We start from the raw sequence: 24,123 nt of genomic DNA on the forward strand, positions 1-24,123 counted from the left end.
CTACGATGAGTTTTAGTGGAGCTGGTCCAATTTTTCAAAACTCCTTTCTTTTCACTATATGGCCCGTAACTCCGAAACCAGTTGACCGATCGAAAAATGTTTAACTAATAAAACATTTATCTGTTTATTATAAGCATTTAATAATTTGTAAATTTTGTATGTTACTCATGTTTGCAAAGTTAAAAGCTATCAAAAAAGGTAATACACATAGTTTTGAAAAAATAGGAAAATTGTTCAATAATTGAGTTTTTCTCCCCATAAAAGAAGCGTTGACTAGGAAAAATGAATGCAATTTTTTAGTTAGCAGGTACACATTATTATTCAAAAGTATTTAGAAGTTTATCTAAGAAAAATTTTTTTTCAATTTTTTTCAAAATTTTTTTCGAAATTTTTTACAAATTTCCACATGTTTTCTTAAAGGACGCATATCTTTGCCCGAATGAAGTACATTAAAATATTTTAAATTGGAAAATGTTTATAATAAACAGATAAATGTTTTGTTAGTTGAACATTTTTCGATCGGTCAACTGGTTTCGGAGTTACGGGTCATAAAGTGAAAAGAAAGGAGTTTTGAAAAATTGGGCCAGCTCCACTAAAACTCATCGTAGCTCAGCAACCAGTGCATATACAAAAAAATGATCAACTAATAAAATGTAGCTATTGATGTGTTTGTTAATGTTGTAGTTGATTACATTTTTGTATCTTTTACGTGCCTCCAGTTAGCGCCGCTCAAAGTTAAAAAAGTCATTTTTGCAAGCACTTTTGACAATTCAAACATATCTAGCGCTACCAAAAGAGGGTGCCTGGAGCTGATATTGCACGATTGTAATTAACTAACTGTCTAATACTTCAGGGCATGTAAACTTTTTGGTTTCACAAAGAAATGAAAAAAATCGAAAAAAATTTTTTTTTTCGTTGTCACAGTTTTGAGCTGGAAATATTATTAAAGGCGCCTGATTTGACTGATATTGATAAACTTGTCATTGCTAACAGTCTTCTATATAACTACAAAAAAACATTTGAGAAAAAATCAAAACTGAGAAAAAACGACAAAACTTATTCCTTGACCTAATAGTTTTTTTGACATACAGGCATGATAAAAGTTGGAATAAATGTGGAAATTTTCTATGAAATGAGCAAAATGTGTTGACGGTTTATCTCTCTTACCTTACAATGACTCATAAATTTTCTCATTTTATTTTTCACCTGAAAATCTTGTAAAAAAACGTTTTTCAGCCAGACCCCTCTCCACACGTACTCTATATCGGCTCAACACACACGGAGGAGAGCCACGTGGCAGGGAAAGACGACGGCGCAACGTCGTCGCGTCGCCTTCTTCGCATCTTCTGAATATTTCAGAAGAAGGAGAATTATTGTAGTTGAAGACTTTATTTTTTCCTGGTAACCGGCAAGAAGAGATGGCAAAGGAGTTCCAGTTCAATTGGAAGCCCACTATTATCCCTGAACTTCTTCATGGATCGGTTTTCGATCGATATGATGATGTGAGCTTTTTTTAAAGACCTGATGTAGAGGTGTGCGGCAAATTTGCAGAGAAGGGCAAATTAAAAAAATAATAAAAAGAGATTGTCGAGTTTGCCGTACTCGGCAATTATTGAAAATTGGATATGCTCTACGAATAGATACATGAAAACTGATAAGCTCTCTTTTAATTGTCCCTTTGAAAAATCCGAGTAACGAAAAAAAAAACAAGAACTGCACGAATGCGATGTTGATCATTTTATTATTCTTAAAATCGCTTAAAGGGTCGTGGAGTCAAATTGTTTATTCCTTTTTTTAGTGATCCAAAATTGTCTGAAAACATCGAATTTCATAATGAAACTTCTTTGAAACTTCTCGGAAAAAAAAATTATGGCGCCTCAAAAAATGACAAAAATTAGATTAAAAAAAACGACTTGTCAATGTCGGAGCGGCTGGAAACTAACTTTTTTTGAAATCTCCGTCTCATAGGAGAAAACTGAGTTTTTACCACTTTTTGAATGTAAAAAATAAAAATTTGATCGTTTTTTGAAAAGTTTAGCTGAAAACCAACAAAGTTGTAAATTTTCAATTTTTATATTGCATAGTCGACTCCGTCCTATAAGTAGGGGTTCCATGCAAACGCCTGCGGCGCAGAATCCAAAAAATGTCGGCCGCAACGAACAAACCGGCTTTCGCACTATATGGTATAGATACCAAGCTTTTGACTTATCGCCATAGTGCAGCAATGAGACCCGGCGTGATGCCCTGAAACTGCCCCATGGACGTCTTAAACAATTTCCCTACTGACGATACTTCATTTTTTAACTAAAAAAGGAAACAAGCCAGCAATTTTCCTGAATACTAATCCCATTTCTTCCAATCAGTGATGATGCGTTTTTGACTAGAATTTAGGTTTCTTTGTTTGATAAGAAGAATAAAGAGCATTACAAGAGTTGCTTGTTGCTCCCGATTCACTGATAACAACTGGACGTAAGAATTAAAAAAAGAGACATTTAGAGATAGATAGATATGGCTACTTTTTTAGCTGATTGCATGAAAAAACAACATTTCCACGTGTCAGTGAACAATTTAGGTAATTTCAATATTTCGGAAGAGAACTTTGATAAGAAAATTGCTATATTGAAATTATTGAAAATGAATTGAAATTTTCTTTTTCTGGAAATAAAATTTGCTACAATATTTTCAATTATTTGATTTCTTTGCAGAGAAACTTCAATTTTCAAAAAAAAAGGTATATAAAACACCTGAAAATTTTCTGTTTCTCAAAAAATTATTATACTTTTTTTCAGAAAAAATAGCTTTAAAATATGCCGAAAGTTATCAAAAAGTTAAAATTTCCCTGAAAAATTTACAATTGGACAAACTCATAAAATTCACAATTTTTCTCACAAATTCACTTATTACAGGAAAGTACGTGTCTGGAACTAAATGCTCAAGTTCGAATTGACGAGAACGGTTTCTTTCTCCGGTGGCTGATCGAAGGAAAAGATGCTGTCGTACTCGATATGGGCCAAATATGGGAAGCTCGCACGGGCGGCCTACCCAAAGACGGCCGAATTATGTTCGAATTGGAGCAGCGCGGAGCCAGCGAAACGATAGCTGAACGCACGATATGGATCACGCATGGCCAGGATTTAGTCAATGTTCAGTCGTTTTTTCTTGTCGCCGAAAGTGTCGAGTTGGCAAAAACGTGTAGAGCGGGCATTAATGATATTCTAAAGTCGTCCAGAATACGACACGTGTGTCCAACTACCCAATTGATGAAATAGTGAGTTATTAATTTTATTTACATTTGAAAATAGACATTTTGATTCTACTGAAAACTATTCAAAAATATTCAAAAAATTGGTACACAACCTGAACTCTTAAATAGTATTGCATAAGGTGTCGGCCGCCACTTCTGAGGCGTTATCTGGCACCCACAAGGTGTCGTCTGCTACCGGTGAGGTGTCGGCTGCTACCCATAAAATATTGACTGTTACCCATGAAATATCGGCTGCTACCCATGAAGTGTCGGCTGCTACTTACTTGATTTTCTCAAAAAAATCACCTAAACATCGAATATTTCAGCCATACATGGCTCACCATGAATGTCAACGAACGACGAAAAATCCCGATCAAGTTGATAATCAAAACATTTTCGTCTGGAAAACCTGAAAAAATGGTTCAAAAGTGTCTAAATGACTTGGGTCTTGGAGGCGATAAGGTATGAGTTTTGTTTAAAAAAATGTAATTTAGAACAAAAAAAATTATTATGTATGCCTGTTGTGCTGTGCTCTGAATATTTCTCTATCCTCATTTTTTCCGATTTAATTTTTGATAGGTTTTCTCCGCAAATTTTCCACTTCAGTGCATGGCACACAAACGGCATGTTATAGTAATTTTCCAATTTTCCAAAAGAACGTATATTTCTTGAATTTTGTATACATTTCTGTGTGGTGTTTGTTGTATGTACTGGTCTCCTTTCATTTAGTACACGCCGGCACGGGTCATCAATCGATCGATGGGCAAGAAGTTTCGGAATTTCTACAAGTGCAGTCGGGGACGAAAACGAAAGGTTTGACATGTTGTGAAGCTGGGTTTTTTTTCAGAATTTTTTATTTATCGTGAATGATCTTTTTTGCATGTAGACTTTCTATCTTGAAAAAAAGTGAAAAAAGTTTTTTTTTAAGTCTAAAATTTTCAAATAAATGGTATGTTTCAGGAGCGCGAAGAACTTGACGTCGACATCCTCACCTTTGAAAAATTCCAGAGGCTCTATAACAAGATTTGTCCGAGAACCGAAGTTCAAGAGCTGTTTGTTAAATTGTGAGTTTTTCTTCTCAAAAATAAAATTACTGACTTTTTTGTTGTAATTGCAGATTTCTGATATATTGGAAAATGTATTTTTCAAAAAAAAATTGCCTTAACTAACAGAAAATGTACTATTACACCGATTATTAGTACTTATAATTTTTTTTTTGAAAGTTGGAAAATATTTTAAAGTTTGTAAAAATTCTATAAATAATATTGAATATTATAACGGTAAAATATAATATTTATAGAATTTTTTCAATTTTCAAAAAAGTACTGTTTGTCATTTGTTTTTGTTTGTTAGAATACCTTTTAATAGCGGTACCGAAATCTGGGAAATATTTTCAAATGACTCCAAATTTTCGCCTGATTCCGAATATCTATGTGAAAAAAAGTGAAAAAAAACATCCCTTATTTTATATTTCATTTCCAATTCCCAATTTCATTTGTGCCCGCATTACTTTTTTCAAACGCGCGCCCAAATAAATTTTCATTAGAGCGCGTTTGCTTTGTGTCGATTTACGGGAGCTCTCCATTTACAAAAAAAATTAACGCTTTTTTTAAACAGTTTTTAAGCGAGTTTCCTACTTTTTTAATCGATTTCAGCGGAACGGTTTTTCTTGAAATATCGTTTTTAAGGTCAATTGATATGATAATAAAATATATTGTTGACCTTAAAACACATTAAAAAAACTTCGACAAGAACCGACAAAAAGAAGAAAACCGGTTGAAAACGATAAAGATAAAACATTTCGTAAATATACACAAATCTCGTAAATCGACACATGGCGTTTTTGGCGCGAAAATTCGGCGTTTGAAAAACTTTTCAAAAGTTTCACTGTCTTATTTGGTAATTATGTCACCCACTGGCGCTGCTCCACCTTTAAAAATATTTTCCTCTTGCAGATCCGGACAGAAAGAGTACCTAACCAAAGAGCGACTCATCAATTTTCTGAATGAAGAACAACGTGATCCACGACTCAACGAGATCCTCTTCCCATTTTTTGATTCTCAGCGTATCGTTGCGCTTCTCAAAAAACACGAAAACGACATAAAATATCAAGAAGATGGAAAAATGTCCGGTGACGGGTTTCTCCGATTCCTGATGTCAGACGAGAACCCGCCAGTGTTTCTAGACCGAATTGAAATGTTTATGGATATGGATCAACCGCTGTGTCACTACTACATCAATAGTTCCCATAACACGTATCTTACCGGACGGCAGTATGGTGGAAAATCGTCTTCTGAGATTTATCGACAAGTTTTGCTCAGCGGATGTAGGTGTATTGAGCTTGATTGTTGGGATGGTACTGGTGAAAATAAAGGAGAACCCATTATCACTCACGGAAAGGCCATGTGCACAGACGTGTTCTTCAAGGTGGGTATTTTGAACTTTTGAAAAATAAAAAAGCAAAAAGAAACAAACAAACAAGCAAATAAACAAACAGACATGCAGGCAGGCAGGGAGGAAGGGAGGTAGATAGGCAGGTAAGCAGTTGGGCAGGAAGGCAGATAGGCAGGCAGGCGACAGAAGACAAACAAAATTTCGACCAAAATACAAAAAAACAAAAACTTTTTTTTGCTAATTTGGATCCTAAAACAAAACACAAAAATTGATTTTCTCCAAAATCCAAAACAAAACCAAAAAAAAACCACTAAAAAACAAAAAAATGTTCGATTTTTCTTAACAGGCCAACATGATCCGAAAAAAACCAAAAACAAAAAAAAACAAAAAGCGGCAGCCCTGTTAAGCAGATAGGCAGGTAGGCAGGTAGGCAGGTAGGCACGTGGTGTCAGGCTGTTCCATTACGGTTTGATCTACAAATATGGGGGAATTTTTTCCTTAAAAAATGTGATGTCAGCACGTTTTTATCCATACGAAATCAGTTGAGAGCTCTGCGTCTAAATTCTCGCGATTCTCGTAGATCAAACCGAAATGGGACATTCTGACACCACGTGGGTAGGTAGATTGACAGGTACGCAGGCAGCCATACAGGCAAAAAACAATCAATCAAACATACAAACTAACTAACTAACTAAAGTTGATCCCTTAATTCTGGAAACATATTTTTTAACTTTTCAGGACGTCCTGGTACAAATTCGAGACACCGCATTTGCCCGGTCGGATTTTCCAGTGGTCCTTTCCTTCGAAAACCATTGCTCAAAATCAAATCAGCTGAAAATGGCCAAATATTGTATGGACATTTTTGGAGATATGCTGCTGTCCAAACCGTTTGAAGATGCGCCTGTAAGTCTGCAGCCGACGAAATCTAGGCTCAAATTTTCACTCCAACTAGAGAAAACATTTCCAGCTTGACCCCGGAGTCTCCCTACCTTCTCCAAACCGCCTGCGAAAGAAGATCCTTATCAAAAATAAGCGATTAAAAACCGACATCGAACGTCACCAACTTGACCAATTTCTGCGGGAAGGCAAACTGGACGAGGAGGACGAGCTGAATGAGACGCCCGAAGTTGTCGGAGAGGACTCCGTATCACCTCGTGAGTTTTTATTTTATTACTTTGTTGATGGAAACCTTTCATTTTTTTGGTTTCGCGATTTCAGATTTCACTATATCTAACTCTAATTTGTCTATTCTTAACTATCAAGCTATGTTTAAAAAAAAGTATTAGGCCTAAATTAATGCCTCAAAACTCTATTAATTCTGCAGTGTCACACAGAAAAAAAGGAGTGGCGTCGTGCGGCGCACCGGCGTGTACTAGTTGTGGACAACCGTCTTTCTGCCACCCATGAGGTGTCGGCTGCCGCCCATGAGGGGTCGGCTGCAACTCATCTGGTGTCTGCGGTCGCCCATGAGGTGTCGGATACAACTCACGACGTATGATTTTGGAGCATTTCCACTAATTTTTTCCGGCGAAACATACATTCCTTCTTAAATTGAAAATACTATTCAAAAAAAGAAAGATATTTTAAACGTTTCGAATTCATAATTAGGCATTTTAGCCAAAGACTGCAAAATCCTGCAAAAAAGTTGGCCACGAGAAGAACACGACGGCCGGCGCGCCGCAAGTTTGCAAAACGAAGCTTCGCCTCTTTTTCTGAGTGACTTGGGTGAAATAGCCTGAAATTTGAAAGTTTAGAGAAAACAATTTGAAATCCGCTTTTACTTTTATGTTTTAACAACAAAAATAAAAATTAGTGGGCTGAACTAAAATAGGCTGAAATTCGATTTTTCCAACCTTTAAAAATAACGGTCTCGAAACGACAAATTTTGTTTTAGCTCGAAAATGTGCGGCACGCATAGTACTGTAATTTCATTTTTTGGAAAACATTTTTTTGTTGATAAAACAGTACTCTTCGCACACCTTTTTGCGTTAGACAATATTTTTCGTTTCGAGACCGGTAACAGTATACTTTTTTAAGCAACATTTTGTTTTCTGTTTTTTCAAAAACCTATCTTCTTTTCTATCAATCTTTTAATTTTGCTTTCAACTTTTGGAATTTTGCCATGATTTTTTTCGGTGACTAGTGTTGCTCTGCATAATACCTGATTTTTTAATCAATATATCGATATTTTGGCTTTTCTACTCACACTCACACCTGCTACCCGCATTTATTAACGCTTTTATTATTAACATCCACTAGCTTTATTTCACGCCCCTCTCCGTCACCCACGCAATATGAAAATTGAGTAGTTTCTCTAACCTATTGTTAATACGTGACTAGAAAATCAATATTCACCCCTTATTACATAACCCTTAATATGTATGTCCTTTTCAGATAAATTTTGACAAAAACAAGAAAAACCTTTAAAATCCCGCTGAAAGTTGCGTCAATGGGAAATGATTAAAAAACATTTATCGAACAGCCGGCACTTTATGTGTTGCAGCCGACATCTCATGGGTGGCAACAACAACAACATGATCTGTCGCCTGGAACTAACCAGGTGTCGGCTGCAACTTGTCGGCTGCTACCCGTGAGGTGTCGGCTGCCACCGATAGGGTGTCGGCTACTAAACATAAGACTTCAGCTGCTTCGGCAATTTGAAAAAAATTCGTCTTCTAGAAAAAAAATTCTGAAAAAATATAAATTTTAAAAAAATCGAATGTAAAAAACAACTGATATTAATTGTATAAATAAAAAAAAAACAATTTTGAACAAAACTTTGAACGGCCATAACTTTTTTTTTGAAAAACTTTCAGAACGGCTCATTACAAAATTCGGAAGTTTTGGGCTGTTTTGGGTCTAAAAAGGCAAAGTCTCAAATTTCGGTACCCCACCTTTAAATAAGAAAATCCCATAAAAATTGTTTTTTCAGCCACTTTTCGTTTTTTTTTTCTCAAACGAAGAAACAATTTTTCGAAAGGAAAGTATAAACTTTCCGTTTTCCAATTTTTCGATAAAAACTTGATGATTTAAAAAAAACCAGAAAATTAATTTTTTTGTTGCCAAATTATTTTACATAACTTTGGCTAAAAAACATTGACGCAGCAATATTTAAAAAAAAATCGATTTCCACCCATTGAATGTCTCCCATACAGGAAGCGGCGGGAGCGGTGGCACCGGAGCCCCGGAAGAAGTGGATGATGACACGTCCGACGACGACGATGACCCGTCGGTTCAGACATCGCTGAACGTGATGCGCACCATCCCGACCGTGAACACCACATCGAACAACGGATCGAATCGATCGGCAAGAAGTTCACTGGACACCCCATCCCCATCCGGTGGGAGCCTGATGGTTCCAGATAGGGCAACATCGACAGCGACGTCGATCAAGAACGCCGTGCTCGCGAGGTCTCCGAACTTCTCCTCGTTGAGACAAAAGTTGTCGTTCAAGCGGAGACAATCACCACTAGGTAATTAGAACTGTGTGGGAAAAAATGTGTCATTGCATGTTTTGCACCACTCGCCCCCCCACCACCCGGCCAATGCTATGAGTTTCCACTAACCAAATCGCTTGCTCTTTTTGTGATTGTTTGTTCCCGGAAAAAATATATTTGTTGAAAAGTTGAAGATTAAGGAAATCAAGAAAAAAGGCTTTGAAAAAGAAAAATGTTATGAATGTTGTAACTTAATAAGTTATGAAAGCAAGAATAAATAGAATGACAGGTTGCTTGAAACGATGGAATGCGATATTTTCTCTTATAGGCTTCTTCTTTTTAGGATTTTTTATAAAAAATGAGGTGTCGGCTGCTACCTGTGAGGTTTTGGCTGCCACCTATAAAGTGTCGGCTGCTACCCATGAGGTGTCCGCTGCTACCCATGAGGTGCCGGCTGCATAGTCTCACAGGTTTAGTGGTTTTCTTGCACGAAATATACTATTTTTGAAAGAAACAGTAAACCCATTCGTGCCTTCATCGTTTCTCAAACTGTCATTTTATGGGTCTTGCCACGAAACTTCTCCTCTCTATCACTCTACGTATCTTTATCTGTCTATAATATTTGGCCGCCCTAGTCTCCCCCTTCCGTCACTGTCTCTCTATGTATTTCAGCAGGCGATCAGCGTGCTCATCCGGAAGTCGAGCAACCCGTGAGCTCATCCTCTCCAGCCACACCGTCCATCAGCGGACCCCCGCCGTGTGCCACGTCATCAGGTTCAACGTCATCAATCACTATTACCACAACGGGATGCTCCACGTCATCGTCGGGACCCTCAAAACATATTCTAGGGGGTAAGAATTAGTTGTTTGCCCTGCGATCCTGAATCAAAATAATTGATATTTCTCTACCCCCGGTAGCTTCTTTTTTTTCGTACTTCCCTCTTCCCCTAACCAACAGAAACGTGCGCTTTTTTCTCCTTTCCTTCTATTTTTCTTTCCATTTCTTTTCTCTTTGGCTTGCCGCGGGCTGCAGCTTTTTTTGAACCACGATTTTTGAATTGATTTATTTTTAATTTTTTTTGGTTTGCAAATTTGGCTAGAAAATATGAAAATTGGAAAATAGTTTTAGAGGAATTTTGTTCAAAAATGTAGGTTAAGATACATTGATACTAAATCCAGGGAAGATATCTAGCGAACGAATCTCATTAGGTGTCGGCTGCTACATGTCGGCTGCACCCCAAAATGTGACGGTTATATACTGTCGGCTGCAACCCATAAGGTGTCGGCTGCAACCCACAAGGTGTCGGCTGCAACCTACAAGGTGTCGGCTGCAACCCACGAATTTTCGGCAGCAACCCACGGGGTGTCGGCTGCCACCCACAAGTTGTCGGCTGTAACCCACAAGGTGTCAGCTGCAACCTACGAAGTGTCGGCTGCTACTTGTCGGTTGCAACCCTGCCCTCACAAAAGCAGCCGGCGTCCAGCGGTTCCCTTATGATTTCTTCAAAAAAAACCGTAAAACTTTCAATTTTTTAGGTGAAATGCCCGCCAAGGAAAACGACGAAGCACATCCGGAGCTAAAGCAGAATTTCATTGCTAAAAATTTGAAAGGATTCGGGTTTTCGAAAAAACAAGTGAGTTTTTTTGAAATTTTCATTTTTTTTCTTCTTTTTCAGATTTCATTATTTCAGGAAACAAACAAAATTTCAAATTTTAACATAGTTTTTAAGGGTTTCCTCTTCCTCCTTATTCTTATTCTTCTCTCTCAAATCCCTTAACTTTTTTATGCATTTGCGCTCTACTGATAATCGAAATTCTCATAAGAGCGTATTTGCACTAAACTTGCCTGCGTTTGAAGTGTTCCTCTTCCTAAGCTGTCTCATAATTTCTGTTCTCTGTTGATTATCATTTTCTTGTTTTTCTGTTTCGTTTCTCTGATTTTCTCGTAGAAAACTGTTGTTTTTTTTCTGATTTCCATGTACTCTTACAACGTACTACTAACTCTCACTTGTTGGGTAGTAGTGCAGATTAAACAAAAAATAAAATCTGAAAGTTTGTAATTTCAGAGAATAAAAAAAAATTAACGTGAAAATGTAGATTTGAGTTGGAATTTTTGAAAATCTTTAACAAATGTGGCCTCCCTATGGGTGTTGGCTGCTGCCCATGAGATGTCGGCTGCTACCTATTGGGTTTCGGCTGCAACCCGTAAGGTGTGGGCTGCTACCCATGAGGTGTCGGGGGCTACCTATTGGGTGTCGGCTGCTACCCATAAGGTGTGGGCTGCAAGGTGTCGGCTGTTAGCCAAGGGGTGTCGGCTATAACCTATTTGGTGTCAGCTGCTAACTGGACTGTTTCAAACCTTTTTCGACCAAGAAACAAACAAAAAACATTTTGCCGGGGTTTTCCCTTATTCTAACAAAAATGTAATATTTCTGGAAAAAAGTTTTTTAAAAACAATTATTTTGCCAAAAAATAACTAAAATAACAAAAACGACAACCCATGAGGTGTCGGCTGCTTCTTTCTAAACACACTTCTCAGCTGAATTTTTTTTTGAAATTTTTGAAAATTTCAACTCACATTTGCTCCCGGCGACGAAAAACTGTTCTAAAACTAAAACAAAGGGGTTTTAAAACTTAACAACAAGAAAAAAAATCAATAATCCACACCCACCACAGCCTGATTCATCCACTTCATTGCTAACCGCATCACCAACACCGTCCTCTTCATCGATGGCCATGTCAAATGCGAATAATCCGTTCTCCTCCTCAACCCTTAACTCACCCCAACCAATGGAGAGGTCTCGAAGCGAAAAGCGATCGTTTCGACAGAAAAAGGGCGGCGTTTTCGGTGACGAACTCCACTCGGACTCGGCCGCACTTATCGATTTTATGCGGACGGCGTCGAGCCGTAAGAAGAAGGTGGTTAAATGAAAATTGTGTGTTGATTTTTTGAGAGAAAGAGAGAGAAAGAGAGTTGCTGAAAAATATTAGTTTTCGAAAAAAAATAAGCGTAGACTTCACAGCATGCGGGAATGATAGTTTTGTGGTACTTTTGTATTATTTCCCTCAAATTTTAATAGTATCCATTTTAATAAAACGTGATATCCATTTTGCTTCTTTAGGCTTAGTTAGAAATGGTTATTTCCTAAGCCTAAAAATACAAAAACTTCACACGTTTCTATTAAAAAATATATTTTTTCAAAATGAGGGGAAACAATACACAAGTACCAGTTTTTTCTTACAAGGGAAGTCTTTCAACTTAATCCCGGACTTTTGAATGAAACCTATGTCATTTTGAAGAAGACCGTTTAAGTAGGTCCCTACAAAAAATTTAGCGGCAGAGGAGCACTTTGAACTGGTAAGAAGTCGCTCTGAAAATTTTTCAGTGCATTTTTTCACAACTTTCGAGGAGCGCAAAATGGCTCCAAATGTGAATTTTTGTAGATTTTGGATGATTTCTAGGATGCTCAGGGGCCGGCACACATTCAGAATTTTTTTTGAATTTTTTTAAAAATTTCAAAAAAAATCTGAAATTTTTTGAATCCATGTCCATTTCAAAATTTCAGATTTTTTTTGAAATTTTTAAAAAATTTCAAAAAAAATTCTGAATGTTTGCCGGTCTCTGAGGATCCTAGAAATCATCCAAAATCTACAAAAATTCACATTTGGAGCCATTTTACGCTCCTCGAAAGTTGTGAAAAAATGCACTGAAAAATTTTCAGAGCGACTTCTTACCAGTTCAAAGTGCTCCTCTGCCGCTAAATTTTTTGTAGGGACCTACTTAAACGGTCTTCTTCAAAATGACATAGGTTTCATTCAAAAGTCAGGGATTAAGTTGAAAGACTTCCCTTGTTAGAGGTGATATTTTTGTTAGGAATTGTCTTTAAAATTTTAAAATTTGAATTTTTTTGAGAAAAGGCCAAAAGTTTAAATAATCCAGTTTCTTTTCAAAATTTCACGTGGTGTCAGAGTGTCTAATTTCGTCTTGATCTACGTAGATCTACAAAAAATGCGGGAGAAGACGGAGAAGACTACGCTCACTATTTTTCCTCGGAAAATGGAAGAAATAAACGAGACAAATGCGAAATGTTTGTTAAAAAGTAATTGAAAATGCGTAAAACTGTAATATTCTGAGTTCCGACGACAACAAGTCTGAAATGAGTATATTTCACAGTTTTACTCATTTTCAATTACTTTTCAACAAAAATTTCGCATTTTTCTTGTTTATTTCTTCCCTTTTCCGACCCTTTTCCTAGGAAAGTGAAAATTAATTATAAAAATTAATGAAAATAATGCAAGCGCGCTCCACCGAACAAATCCAATTGGCGGAAATTCAAAAATAATTAGATGAAAATTGTGATTTTTTCAATTTTCAAAAAATCATAGAAAATCTAGAAAATTTTTTTGAATTTTTTAATCATGATATTCGGTCATTGTGGGCCCATGGGCGTGTTTTAAATCAATTTCCCCACTGAGCGTAGTCCACCTTTGATTTTCTAAATTCAAATAAAACTAGAAAAATTGTGTCAATATTTTTTGTGAATTTAAATTTTTGGACGCAAAAATAAATGTTTTCTAGTATTTTAAAAACTTCAGTTTGTTTAATTTAGACCTATTTTGTCGTAAAAATCGAATTTTTGATTTTTCGTTCTAGAAAATTCAGTTTCCACTTGTTTAACATTGAAAAATGGTTAAAATTGAAATTTTTTAAAAATGTTTTTTCTTCAAAAAATGCAAGTTTTAAAATTAGTACAAATTGGCGCTAAATCTAAAATTCTCAACCAAAAAATCACCTCCAACAAAAAAAATTTAAGTTTGGGAATGTTAGACAATTTTCAGTTTGACTTGCATATATACACTACTAACATTCTATTTTATTTCCTTTTATACCTTTTTTTCGTTTTTTTTTTCAAATTTTGACATTGGATTTGAATTTTTCTAGCTCAAAAATATTTTCAAAAATAAAAAAAAATTATTGAAAAAATCCAAATCCACGTGTCAACTTTGTGCAGCCCTACCTATTCTTTCTTCTATCGTACTCCCTACAGTAGTCCTCTCTTTTCTGACCTGGGCGTCGTGGCCGCGAGATGAGAAAACTCGGCCACGTCTCAAATGTGCACTGTTCTATTGCTTTCTCGGCGTTATTTTTAAGCACGGCTGTGTTTTTTTTTTGGCTTCTGCATGATGCTGCTTATCCGCAAAACAACCCACTTTTCTCACATTGATTTCCCCTTGTTCGATATTTATTTTTTTGTCTTTTTCTCTTCACCGACTGTATAAAATTAATCAATAATTTTTCCTATTTTTCCTATTTCCTCTGATGTTTTATTTGTTTTTTATTACAGGTTTTTATCCTTACCTTCAACTTTTCCCATTTCTAACCTTTAACGCTTTTCATTTTTTTCCTCCAAACTCTGGAATAACTTTTTTTGGAAACGGTTTATGTATGTAATTATGTGTTCTTCCTCTTCCTACAACTGGCTGCACTAATCCACTTTATTATTGAGACTTTGGTGAACGGTACTTGCAAAATACAAAAAAAATATAGTGGCAGACAACTAGCAGGTTTTCTAAAATATACCCGTAAAACGTCGGTTGCTCCCGGAAAAACGTTTTTGAAACGTCCAGTGAACCGTCGGCTGCTCAATTTATTACGAGAAAAATTATGGCAGCCGACATCTCACCTGCTTTTTTTTCAATTGACCCGTGAACTGTCGGATGCTTTAACTCAAGTGGCGCTATCACACTAGGCTAAATTTTGCAAATCTAGCATATTTTCTTCCTAAAAATCTTGAACTTGACCTACTAAACTTTTAAAGCTACTTTGTGGTACAAGTTAGAGCGAGCTATCCAGGGGAGCTATTTTGATAAAATAGGTAATTTCGAAAATGTGGGAAATGCTCTTATTAACAATTTTTTAATTAACCAACCCGACCGGCAATTAATTTTTAATTTAAAAATTTCTGAAACTCATACTATTTTTGAAAGTACCGTTCTCCAAAAAATATCAATAATTATGCGTAACATGTTATGTCAATTCACACCATTTGTATTTCCTGTAACTCCATTTTAATCACATTTTCTTTTTTTTTTAATTTGAAAATACAAGACAAAATTGAAAATGTAGATGAAATTTTTCCACCCAAAAAAAATTCTAGACACTTGTAGTGCTTACAGTGATGTTTTTTGGTAGAGAAGTCACGCAAGTTTTCTTGCAAAATAATTATGATTTTGAGTTAGTTTTTTTGGAATTTCGTTTTTTTTCCTCCTTTAGAAGAATTGGTTCAATTTGCAAAGAGAAATTACCAACATTTTTTTAAACAAAAATTTAAATATTTTTCAAATTTTCAGCCGGTACTGACAAAAGAAGAAGAGGAGCGGATTTTCGCCGAGTATCATTATACCGGGGCAACTACGAATATACATCCGTTACTCTCTTCACTGGTCAATTATACACATCCTGTCAAGTTTTCTGGATTTGACGTTGCGGAAGGTATGTTTACAAAGATTGTAGCAGCCGAAATCTCGCAGGCTACTCAGGCAAAGGAAGGCGCCTGAAAACCAATGAGATGTCGGCCGCTAGAATAAAGTTTTCAACTTTTTTTGACGCAAAAGTACGGTACCCTGTCTCGACACGATAAATAAAATAAAGTTTAACAGCGTGCTGACGTCACATTTTTTTCTGGGAATAAAATTCCTCATTTTTTGTAGATCAAATTGTGTGAGGACAGCCTGACACCACGTGTGGAACTTTTAAGATAAATTCAAACTCTTGGAATTTTTTCTAAATTTCTAGTAAAAGTACAGCGAAAACATAAAAAAATCAGTAAACTGAAATTTTCCAACTTTCAAAAGATAAGATAAATTTTTTACAGTTCTATTCAATCCCATTTTCAATTATTCAAAGCGCTGCGGACAATTTCTCATCAAAAATTTGTCGTGTCGAGACCGGGTACTGTGCTTTTGGAGCAAAAATTATCGCGAATTAATTCCGCAAATGAACAATTTGACTAGTGAGTACTATGAACCAAGGGTGGGCAGCAAACGATTATTTCCGGCAAATTGGCAAAATGCCGGAATTGAAAATTTCCGGCAAATTGCCGATTTGTCGAACTTCCCGACAATTTTAGGCAAATTGATGTTTAGCACATTTTTTGTGTAAATTTGAGAATCTCAATTTTAATCGGCAAAATAAGCAAATTGTATGAACATATCTAAAGAATACGGGAACCAAATTTCAAAAACACACAGTTTTAAGAGTTTCCGTCTTATAAAACATCCCTCTAAAAAATTCCGGCAAATTGATATTCGGCAAATAGGCAACTTGCTGGAATTTAAAATTTCCGGCAAATCGACAATTTGCCGAATTCGCCCACGAAAAAATTGTGCCGAACTGCGATTGCCGCCCACCCCTGCTATGAACTCTAAGGAAATTTAAGTCTAAAAAATTTCAGCCAACAACCTGCACTTCCACATGTCCTCATTTTCTGAGTCAACCGGTCTCGGCTACCTAAAACAATCGGCGCCGGAATTTGTGAACTACAACAAACGACAATCGAGTAGAATTTATCCGAAAGGAGCCAGAGTTGATTCTTCCAATTTTTTGCCGCAAATTTTCTGGAACGCCGGATGTCAAATGGTGTCGCTCAACTTTCAAACTCCCGATGTCTACATGCAATTGAACATGGGAAAATTCGAGTACAACGGTGGCTCGGGGTATCTGCTAAAACCAGATTTCCTCCGAAGACCCGACAGAACATTCGACCCATTTTCCGAGAGCCCGGTGGACGGAGTGATTGCAGCACATTGTAGTGTTCGTGTCATCTCGGGTCAATTCCTATCGGATCGCAAAATCGGGACATACGTTGAGGTGGAAATGTACGGACTACCTACTGACACTATTCGTAAGGAGCACAAGACGAAGGTAATACCCGGGAACGGACTGAATCCAGTTTACAACGAGGATCCGTTTGTCTTCCGAAAAGTTGTGCTCCCCGAGCTCGCCGTGCTCCGGTTCGCCGTCTACGATGAGAACGGCAAGCAGCTGGGTCAGCGGATTCTTCCGCTGGATGGGCTTCAGGCAGGATATCGGCATATTTCGCTGAGGTCTGACACGAATCAGAGCTTCATTCTGTCACCTGTGCTCTTTGTGCAAATTGTGATCAAGACTTATGTGCCGGATGAGCTCAGTGGTAAGTGAGAGCACAAAAGTTTAAAGTTAAATTCATTTAACTTGTATATATCCTTTTTTCAGGCCTCGTCGATGCTCTCGCCGACCCACGAGCATTCCTCTCGGAGCAGAAAAAAAGGCAGGAAGCCCTGGCTCACATGGGTGTTGACGATAGTGATATTCCTGATGTGCCCAACACCAGGAATATGGCTCTCCGACACGTGAAACAACCTCCAAGGCAGAACGGATCGTCAGCTGATCTGCTGGCAAACAACGGCCAAACTGGGTCGGCTAGGGGTGATCAGACCAGCTCGATGGCTTCAAGTACTATTCGGTCACCCAACGAACAACCGCAGCCAGTGGCTGTGGATAAATTTAAGGTTAGTTAGTGGGTGGCAGAAACAGATAGCAGCCGATATTATGTTAGTCCTGCAATATATCGGCTGCTGTTTCAAAGAAGGAGTCGCCATTTTTCGGGTTGGTCCTGTTATGTGTCGTTTGCTACATTGAAGTACTTCAAAAGAGCAGCGGACACTATGCGGGTTAGTCCTGGAACATGTCGACTGTCAATTAGAAGTGGCAGCTGACATCTTACGGGAGAGTCCTGTGATGAGTCGGCTGCCAATTTGTGTGGCAGCGGACATTATGGGCCTTTGTTTTCTGCTACTCCAAAAATCGTTAACAAAGTTCTGCAATACGTCGGCTGCCATTTAAAAGTGGCAGCTGACATTTAACGAGTTAGTCCAGCAATCTGACGACAGCGATTTCGATGTAGCAGCCGACATATTGTGGGTTAATTCGGCAATGTGTCGGGTGCCATTTCATAGTGGCAGCTGACATTTCACGGGTCAGTTCTTCGATTTATCGAATATTACTATCAAGTAGTGGCCGGCATTTTTGCTGCTATTCCTAAAAATGCGTAAACTAGGGTCTTGCAATATGTCGGCTGCCAAATCAAAGTAGCAGCCGACCATCCGCGTTTTCACTACAAAAACATATCAAAACTTTTCTCTAAGACCCTGGCCAAACTGACTCGAACATTTACTCGAAAGTCGGCGTCCGCTTCGCCAGCCCACCCAAAAATCGGGATCGGTCACCCACCGGCTGGCTCAGCTCCGAAACCTTCAACATCAGTCGGGGCACCCGAACGGCTTCAGGTTACCCCACCTAGAACTCCCTCTTTCTCAACTTTTTTTTTCAAATGAATATGATCCTCCTGCAAGTCTCGTGAATGATCTTATAGATATCCAGTTTTTTAAACTTTCCAATTTCTTGTGATTTTAAAAACCGAGTAAATTTTTCAGGTTGACCCAATCGAAGTTGACGATTTACGACGAGACAAAGCTTTTGCAAAATTGCTCAAGAGATTTCAAAAAGAGTTGGATGATCTCAGGAAGAAACATCAGAAGCAGAGGGATAGCATTCAAAAACAGCAGGTTGGTTATGTGAAAAGTTAGGTAGTAATACAGTGGGAAGGGTCGAATCTAGTAAAATAGAATTTCGAAAAAAAAATTCCAAGCCAACTCCAGGGCTGTTATCAAAAAAATGTGTTCAAGAAACAAAAAAAAACTTGAAGTTTGAACCAAAAAACACATTATTCAAAAAATTTAATTATTAAACTTTTTTTTTACCAATTGCAAGACTAAAAATTTTTAATACACTTCTTTTGCAATTTTTTGCAATACTAAACAACGTGTGATTGTGAAATCTTTGCTTAGGTTTAGGCTTAAGCTTATGCTTAGGCTTGGGATTAGGCTTAGGCTTAGAACTAGCCCGAATAAACGCCCGAAAAATAACCAAAAAAGAAAAAAGTTTAAAAAAATAATGAAATAAAATTTGACGGGGTTGGAGAGTTTAATTATTTTTCAAAAATTTCAAAACATTTTGAACTATTCAAAAACCTAAATTTTCAACTTTAAGTCGGTAACTGTACTTAAAAATTTAATTTTCTTACTAGATTCGACCGAAAATTCCAATTTCATCTAGATGCTTCTTGCTTATTATTTTTCACCTCCCCCGTTCAAAAATCAATCAATAATCTATTTCACTAATTTTCCTTTCCTTTGTCAGCTTTGGCAGACTTTTAATCCTTCAAGCTATATTTTAGAAAATGCTTCAAAAAAATTTAACAGTTTCCTAATCTCGATCATTATTTAGCCGGCTCGCCGCCGTAATTCGTCCATAGCGTGGATCGTAAGTTTATTGTGTTGATTTCTTGAAAAAAAATGTACAAAAAATCATTACTGATTTTTTTTGGATAAATAAAATTAAATGTCACCGCTGTGCTCGAAACTCAACCTCTACCTCATGTCTTCTTGGGCCCCTAATTTTTTTTTTTGAAAACTGATTTTCAGTCAAAATATCGCTTACTTTGAGTTTCATTTCCAAATTGTGTTCTTAATTTTTATCTTAAATTTATTGTCTACTTCGAAATAAAAATGTCCGTTCCGTGTCCTCCAATGTTCCGATCCCCATATCGCTTTATGTGCTATTTTATGGATACACGAGTAATCAGCGTGTCCCCTTATTTTGTTGACCTCTGAAGCCGTGACAATACGTGGATTCTGAAATTTTTTAAATTCTGACGTCACAGATTTTTATGCGGTGCATTTTCTATTGAAAAAATTACCGCCACGTCAGAGCATCAAAACCACGTGGTGCCCTATTTTTCTGATAGTGAGGTCAATCTCGGATGGGACAACCTGATTACCCGTGTGGCTAACAATAATTTATCGATTTTTTTCGCAACGGTTTTCTAAACTTCGCCAATAACTCAGTTACAATCAATTAAAGATTACAAAAAACACTTATTTAGTAACTTAAAAAACATTTCACGTAGGCGTTGCCTACCTGCCTTTAAGGTAACCTACGCCTGCCTATGCCTACATGCCTACTGCCTTTTTAACAATCCCAAAAAAATCAAAATGCAAAATCGCAGTTTCCGGCAACTATGATGAAGTCTTTTTTGCAGGATTTTAAAGTTTTCCAAAAATATCGCTTGCCGGAAGTTTCGAATATCGAACATGGCCAAAATTTCCAAAAATTCTAAAAACCGGCAATTTCCAAAATTGCCAATCGCCAGAATTTTTTTGAAAACCGGCAATTGCCAAAACTTTCAAAATTGACGGAAATTTTAAGGACCGGAAAAATTTTAGATTAAAAAAAATTGAAAAATCATTTATAAAATTGATTCGCAGTTGTCCACGAATAGCACACGGCGGCCGACGCGCCGCAAGTTTGTAAACCCCGACTCTTTTTCTGCGCGGCATTGCAGAATTATCAGCTCGATCGTTTGCTTGAGTAAAGTAGGTACGTAGGCAGGCAGGCACAAGGTAGGTTGGTGGTCACAGTTAGGCACACAGGTTCAGGCGTTTTTCCTAATTTTGAAAATTGAACAACCACAAATTCTGAGAGTTTTGATATCGAATTTACTAAAATTATGGTTAATACGGGCAAATGAGCAGCCGACAAAATTTGAGTTTTGAAATTTTGAGTTTACAAAACATACTGACATGATTGCCTTAACAGCCCTCATCTAAAACTTGTTTTTTTTTTGTGAAAACTGCATTTTCCCCCAATTTTCTTCAAAATTTTTCACCTCTGAACTTGTTTTATCTCAGCAAACCAACGTCGACAAGCTCATCACAAATAACCGACGTTCCACGAAAAAAGAAAAAGGCTCAAGGAGATCCCTGACGGCTTCAGTATCATCTGGATGTGGAAGTGCATCTGGAACTGTGACTGTCAGTGTTTGCAGTCCTTCTGGCGCGAGTTGCAGTGGGTACTCCACTGGGGGTCCTTCGACACCGGTGGCATGTAACTCTGATGGTACCGGGTCTCCAGCGACTATTGGAAGTCCAGTGCCACAAGATTTGGTCAATAATGATAGGGTGAGTTTTTATAGCGGAGGAATAAAAATGCATAGGAAAAATTCAAAAAAAAATTAAATTTCAAAAAATTTCATAACACTTTTGGATTTTTTTTTACTTTAAAAAAATTAATTAGTCTAACATGACGAAAGACTAATTATAATCAAACACTGTACAAATTTTTCAAATTTTTCAAAATTTTTATGTTTAAATAAAAATAATATAAACATAATTAAAATATAGAAGTCGTAGAAAAAAATTTTTTTGGTCGACTTCTAAAATTAGGATCGGTAAAAAACGGTGAGTTTTCACTGTAAATAAAAATAATTTAAAAATTTTTTGATAAGGTTTACTATGATATATTTGGACATTTTAGCACTATGGCACGTGGTATCAGAGTGTCTCATTTTGGCTTAATCTACGTCGATCTACAAAAAATGCGGGGAACAGACGCAGAGTTCTCAACTGATTTCGTATCGTTAAAAACGTGCTGACGTCACATATTTTTAGGCGAAATATTTCCGCATTGTTTGTAGATCAAACCGTGATGGGACAGCGGAATTGACATTAACCTATTCAAATAAGAATTTTACGTTCAAAAACGATTCAAACTTAGCGGAATTTCAATATCCAAAGTTTTGAAAAATGCCAAAAACATACAAAATTTTATTTTTATTGACTCAAAAATACTGTTGATATTTTCAAAATTTTTGCTGGAATTTTTATGAAATGTATACTTTGATAATTGTCTATTGAAAAATAAGTTCTGCAAACTTTGAAAAAATCTGAGACAAAAAAATGTTTGAAAAATTAGAAAAATTGATTGATTTTTTTTTGAAATCACAAAAAGGTACAAAAACAGCTACACACTCAAAACTTGATTTTAGAAATTTTTGAGGGATTTAAAAATGTTAGCATATTTTAATTTTTAAATTTTTTCTGAATTTTTTTGGTCCTGAATTTAAAGTCACGACAGTTTTTGGACCGAAGTACTTTTTTACAATACGTTAAAAATATATATTCTAGGTCCGATCTCTCGTGAACACTCAAACCGGAGAATGGTCCGCTATGGTCCGTAGACATGACGAGGAAGAGTTTGAGCTGAAAAAAGTACAGCTCAAAGAGCAATTCGATCTGCTAAGGTGAGTAGAAAAGAGATTCGAAAATTGACAACACATTTTGCTCGCTTTTTAGATGATTTCTGAATGTTTCAAGCATAATACTGTTAGTTTTAAGAAAATTACATTATCTGAAACAGAAAAAATTTCATCGAAAAAAGAGCAAAAATAGCAAGAGCCTCTAGTAGTCACAGACAAATTTAACTTATTTTTTTCCAGAAAACTCATGAGTGAAGCTCAAAAGAACCAAATGTTGGCTCTGAAGCTCCGGTTAGAAGCCGAAGGGAAAGATCTAAAGCAGACGCAGACGAAAAAAAGCATGGAAGATGCGAAAGTTATTCAATTGGTAGGAAACTGGCACTATAAAAATTTAAATAATTAATTTTTTTGCAGGACAAAGGTATTAAGACCAAGGCAGAACGTGATCGTCGTGTCAAGGAACTCAACGAGAAGAACCTGAAAATGTTTGTGGAGGAGAGGAAGAGATTAGCCATGAAGTGAGTTTTTGGGGATTTGATCTACATAACAGAAAAAGCCGAGTTAGCGCAAAAAACATTGGAAAATTAAAAAATAAATAAAGTGGACGATAGATATTTTATTAATTTTGGCTCGAAAAATAATTTGAAGCAAAACTTGAAGTATTGAACATTTATTGAATTTCGTTAAAATTTTAATTTTAAAAAAATTGGAGCAAATATTTGGAGCAACATCTGAATATTTTAAGCCTAATCCTAAACCTAAATATTATTTTTTTTTCTATTTAATTTTTTACTAAAAGTTATATTTTAATTTTTTTTTTTAATAAATTATATTTTCAGAAAAATACGAGAAATTGAAACTTGATTTTTTTGGCGAAAAATTCAAATTTCAGTGTTTTTATATTTTGGCGAGAAATTAAATTTCGGTACACATTTCGAATATTTCTTTTTTCAATTTTTTCAAAGCGAAATCTGCTTCAAATTTTCAAATTTTGGCTCAATTTTAAAGTCAATTTTTCAAATTTTCTGGCCGGATACTAAATTTTATTATTAAATTTTTTAAAAAAAGTGGCGCGAAATTGAAGTAATAACTTTTACAAAAATTCTTAGACCAAGTGGAAATTTTTATTAAAAACTAAATTTTTTTTATTTGGAGAGAAATTTTAGTTTTCAATTTTTCAAAAAAAAATATTTGCAGCAATTTTAATTTTTTTTTTCAAATTTCAGAGCCCAAAAGCACGAAGAGCAACTCACAAAACGACATCTCGACCAGCTCGAGCAACTAGACAAGGATTTCCATAAGGCCTTGGATGCGGAGGTCGGCAACTACAAAGAAGAGCAACTGGCTGCTCAACCGACTTCTGTCGTTTGATTTAAGATTCATGCCAACAACTTTTTAAACATTCCTCCCAGTAAAACACTTCTACGAAACGTGTCAGTAGGCGAGCACTTGCATTATCGATTTTTTTTACTTTAGATTATCGATATTTTCCAGGAAAAATCGATAAATCAATAGCATTTTTTTCAAAAGAGTATCTTATTCAATTATTAAATAGAAAAACCCCATGAACAAACAAACAGACAAACAAAATGCTTAATTATCAGATTCCCACTCCCGATTCCGTTCCATCCAAATGTTTCATTCCTTTCCTCACAATTTTTGGGTATTATTTTTTTTCAGAAATTCAGATTAGTGGTATTTTTTATATATTTTATCTGTTCTCCCCATCCCGTTCCGCGTCTTGAAAAAAATTTCACGAAGTTCCGCAAATTCTCTCTCTCTATTGCCACTATCTCTTCGTGTCCTTTTCCCCTGCGATTCTGGTATTTTTTGAAAGTTTCCTAATTTTTTTTGATTTGAAAATGAAAAAAGTTTTAATGAAAATTATATATTTGAGTGTTAGAATTTTTAT

The 24,123-nt window shown here is 36.3% G+C and overlaps 1 protein-coding gene and 2 non-coding genes across 27 annotated transcripts; all 3 read left to right on the forward strand.

Moving 5' to 3' along the window:
• Nucleotides 1-1,229: 1,229 nt before the first annotated feature.
• egl-8 lies at nucleotides 1,230-24,116 on the forward strand (the record flags this gene model as incomplete). 25 transcript variants are annotated; one of them, NM_001313085.3, is made up of 22 exons in its annotated part: nucleotides 1,419-1,502; nucleotides 2,907-3,268; nucleotides 3,571-3,706; nucleotides 3,974-4,057; nucleotides 4,205-4,308; nucleotides 5,200-5,671; nucleotides 6,377-6,541; nucleotides 6,606-6,792; nucleotides 8,794-9,111; nucleotides 9,748-9,927; nucleotides 10,612-10,709; nucleotides 11,752-11,994; nucleotides 15,427-15,568; nucleotides 16,530-17,267; nucleotides 17,330-17,625; nucleotides 18,550-18,681; nucleotides 19,403-19,438; nucleotides 20,866-21,135; nucleotides 22,141-22,256; nucleotides 22,452-22,578; nucleotides 22,626-22,729; nucleotides 23,438-24,099. In NM_001313085.3, the coding sequence occupies 22 exons, from the start codon at nucleotides 1,419-1,421 to the stop codon at nucleotides 23,580-23,582; spliced, it is 4,539 nt and encodes a 1,512-aa protein (NP_001300014.1). The 25 variants fall into 25 exon arrangements, with proteins under 25 accessions (NP_001300018.1, NP_001368553.1, NP_001300020.1 ...); NM_001026176.3 differs by lacking the exon at nucleotides 11,752-11,994 and having other exon boundaries at nucleotides 1,237-1,502; nucleotides 23,438-24,109; NM_001313087.3 differs by lacking the exon at nucleotides 8,794-9,111 and having other exon boundaries at nucleotides 1,237-1,502; nucleotides 23,438-24,107.
• On the forward strand, nucleotides 12,293-12,313 carry 21ur-15398. The gene has a single exon (NR_068565.1).
• Nucleotides 19,671-19,776, forward strand: B0348.8. The gene has a single exon (NR_102001.1). It is a non-coding gene; the product is annotated as a small nucleolar RNA B0348.8 (small nucleolar RNA).
• Nucleotides 24,117-24,123: the final 7 nt, after the last annotated feature.

Source organism: Caenorhabditis elegans, chromosome V, assembly GCF_000002985.6.
Source record: "Caenorhabditis elegans chromosome V".
Lineage (NCBI taxonomy): Eukaryota > Metazoa > Nematoda > Chromadorea > Rhabditida > Rhabditidae > Caenorhabditis > Caenorhabditis elegans.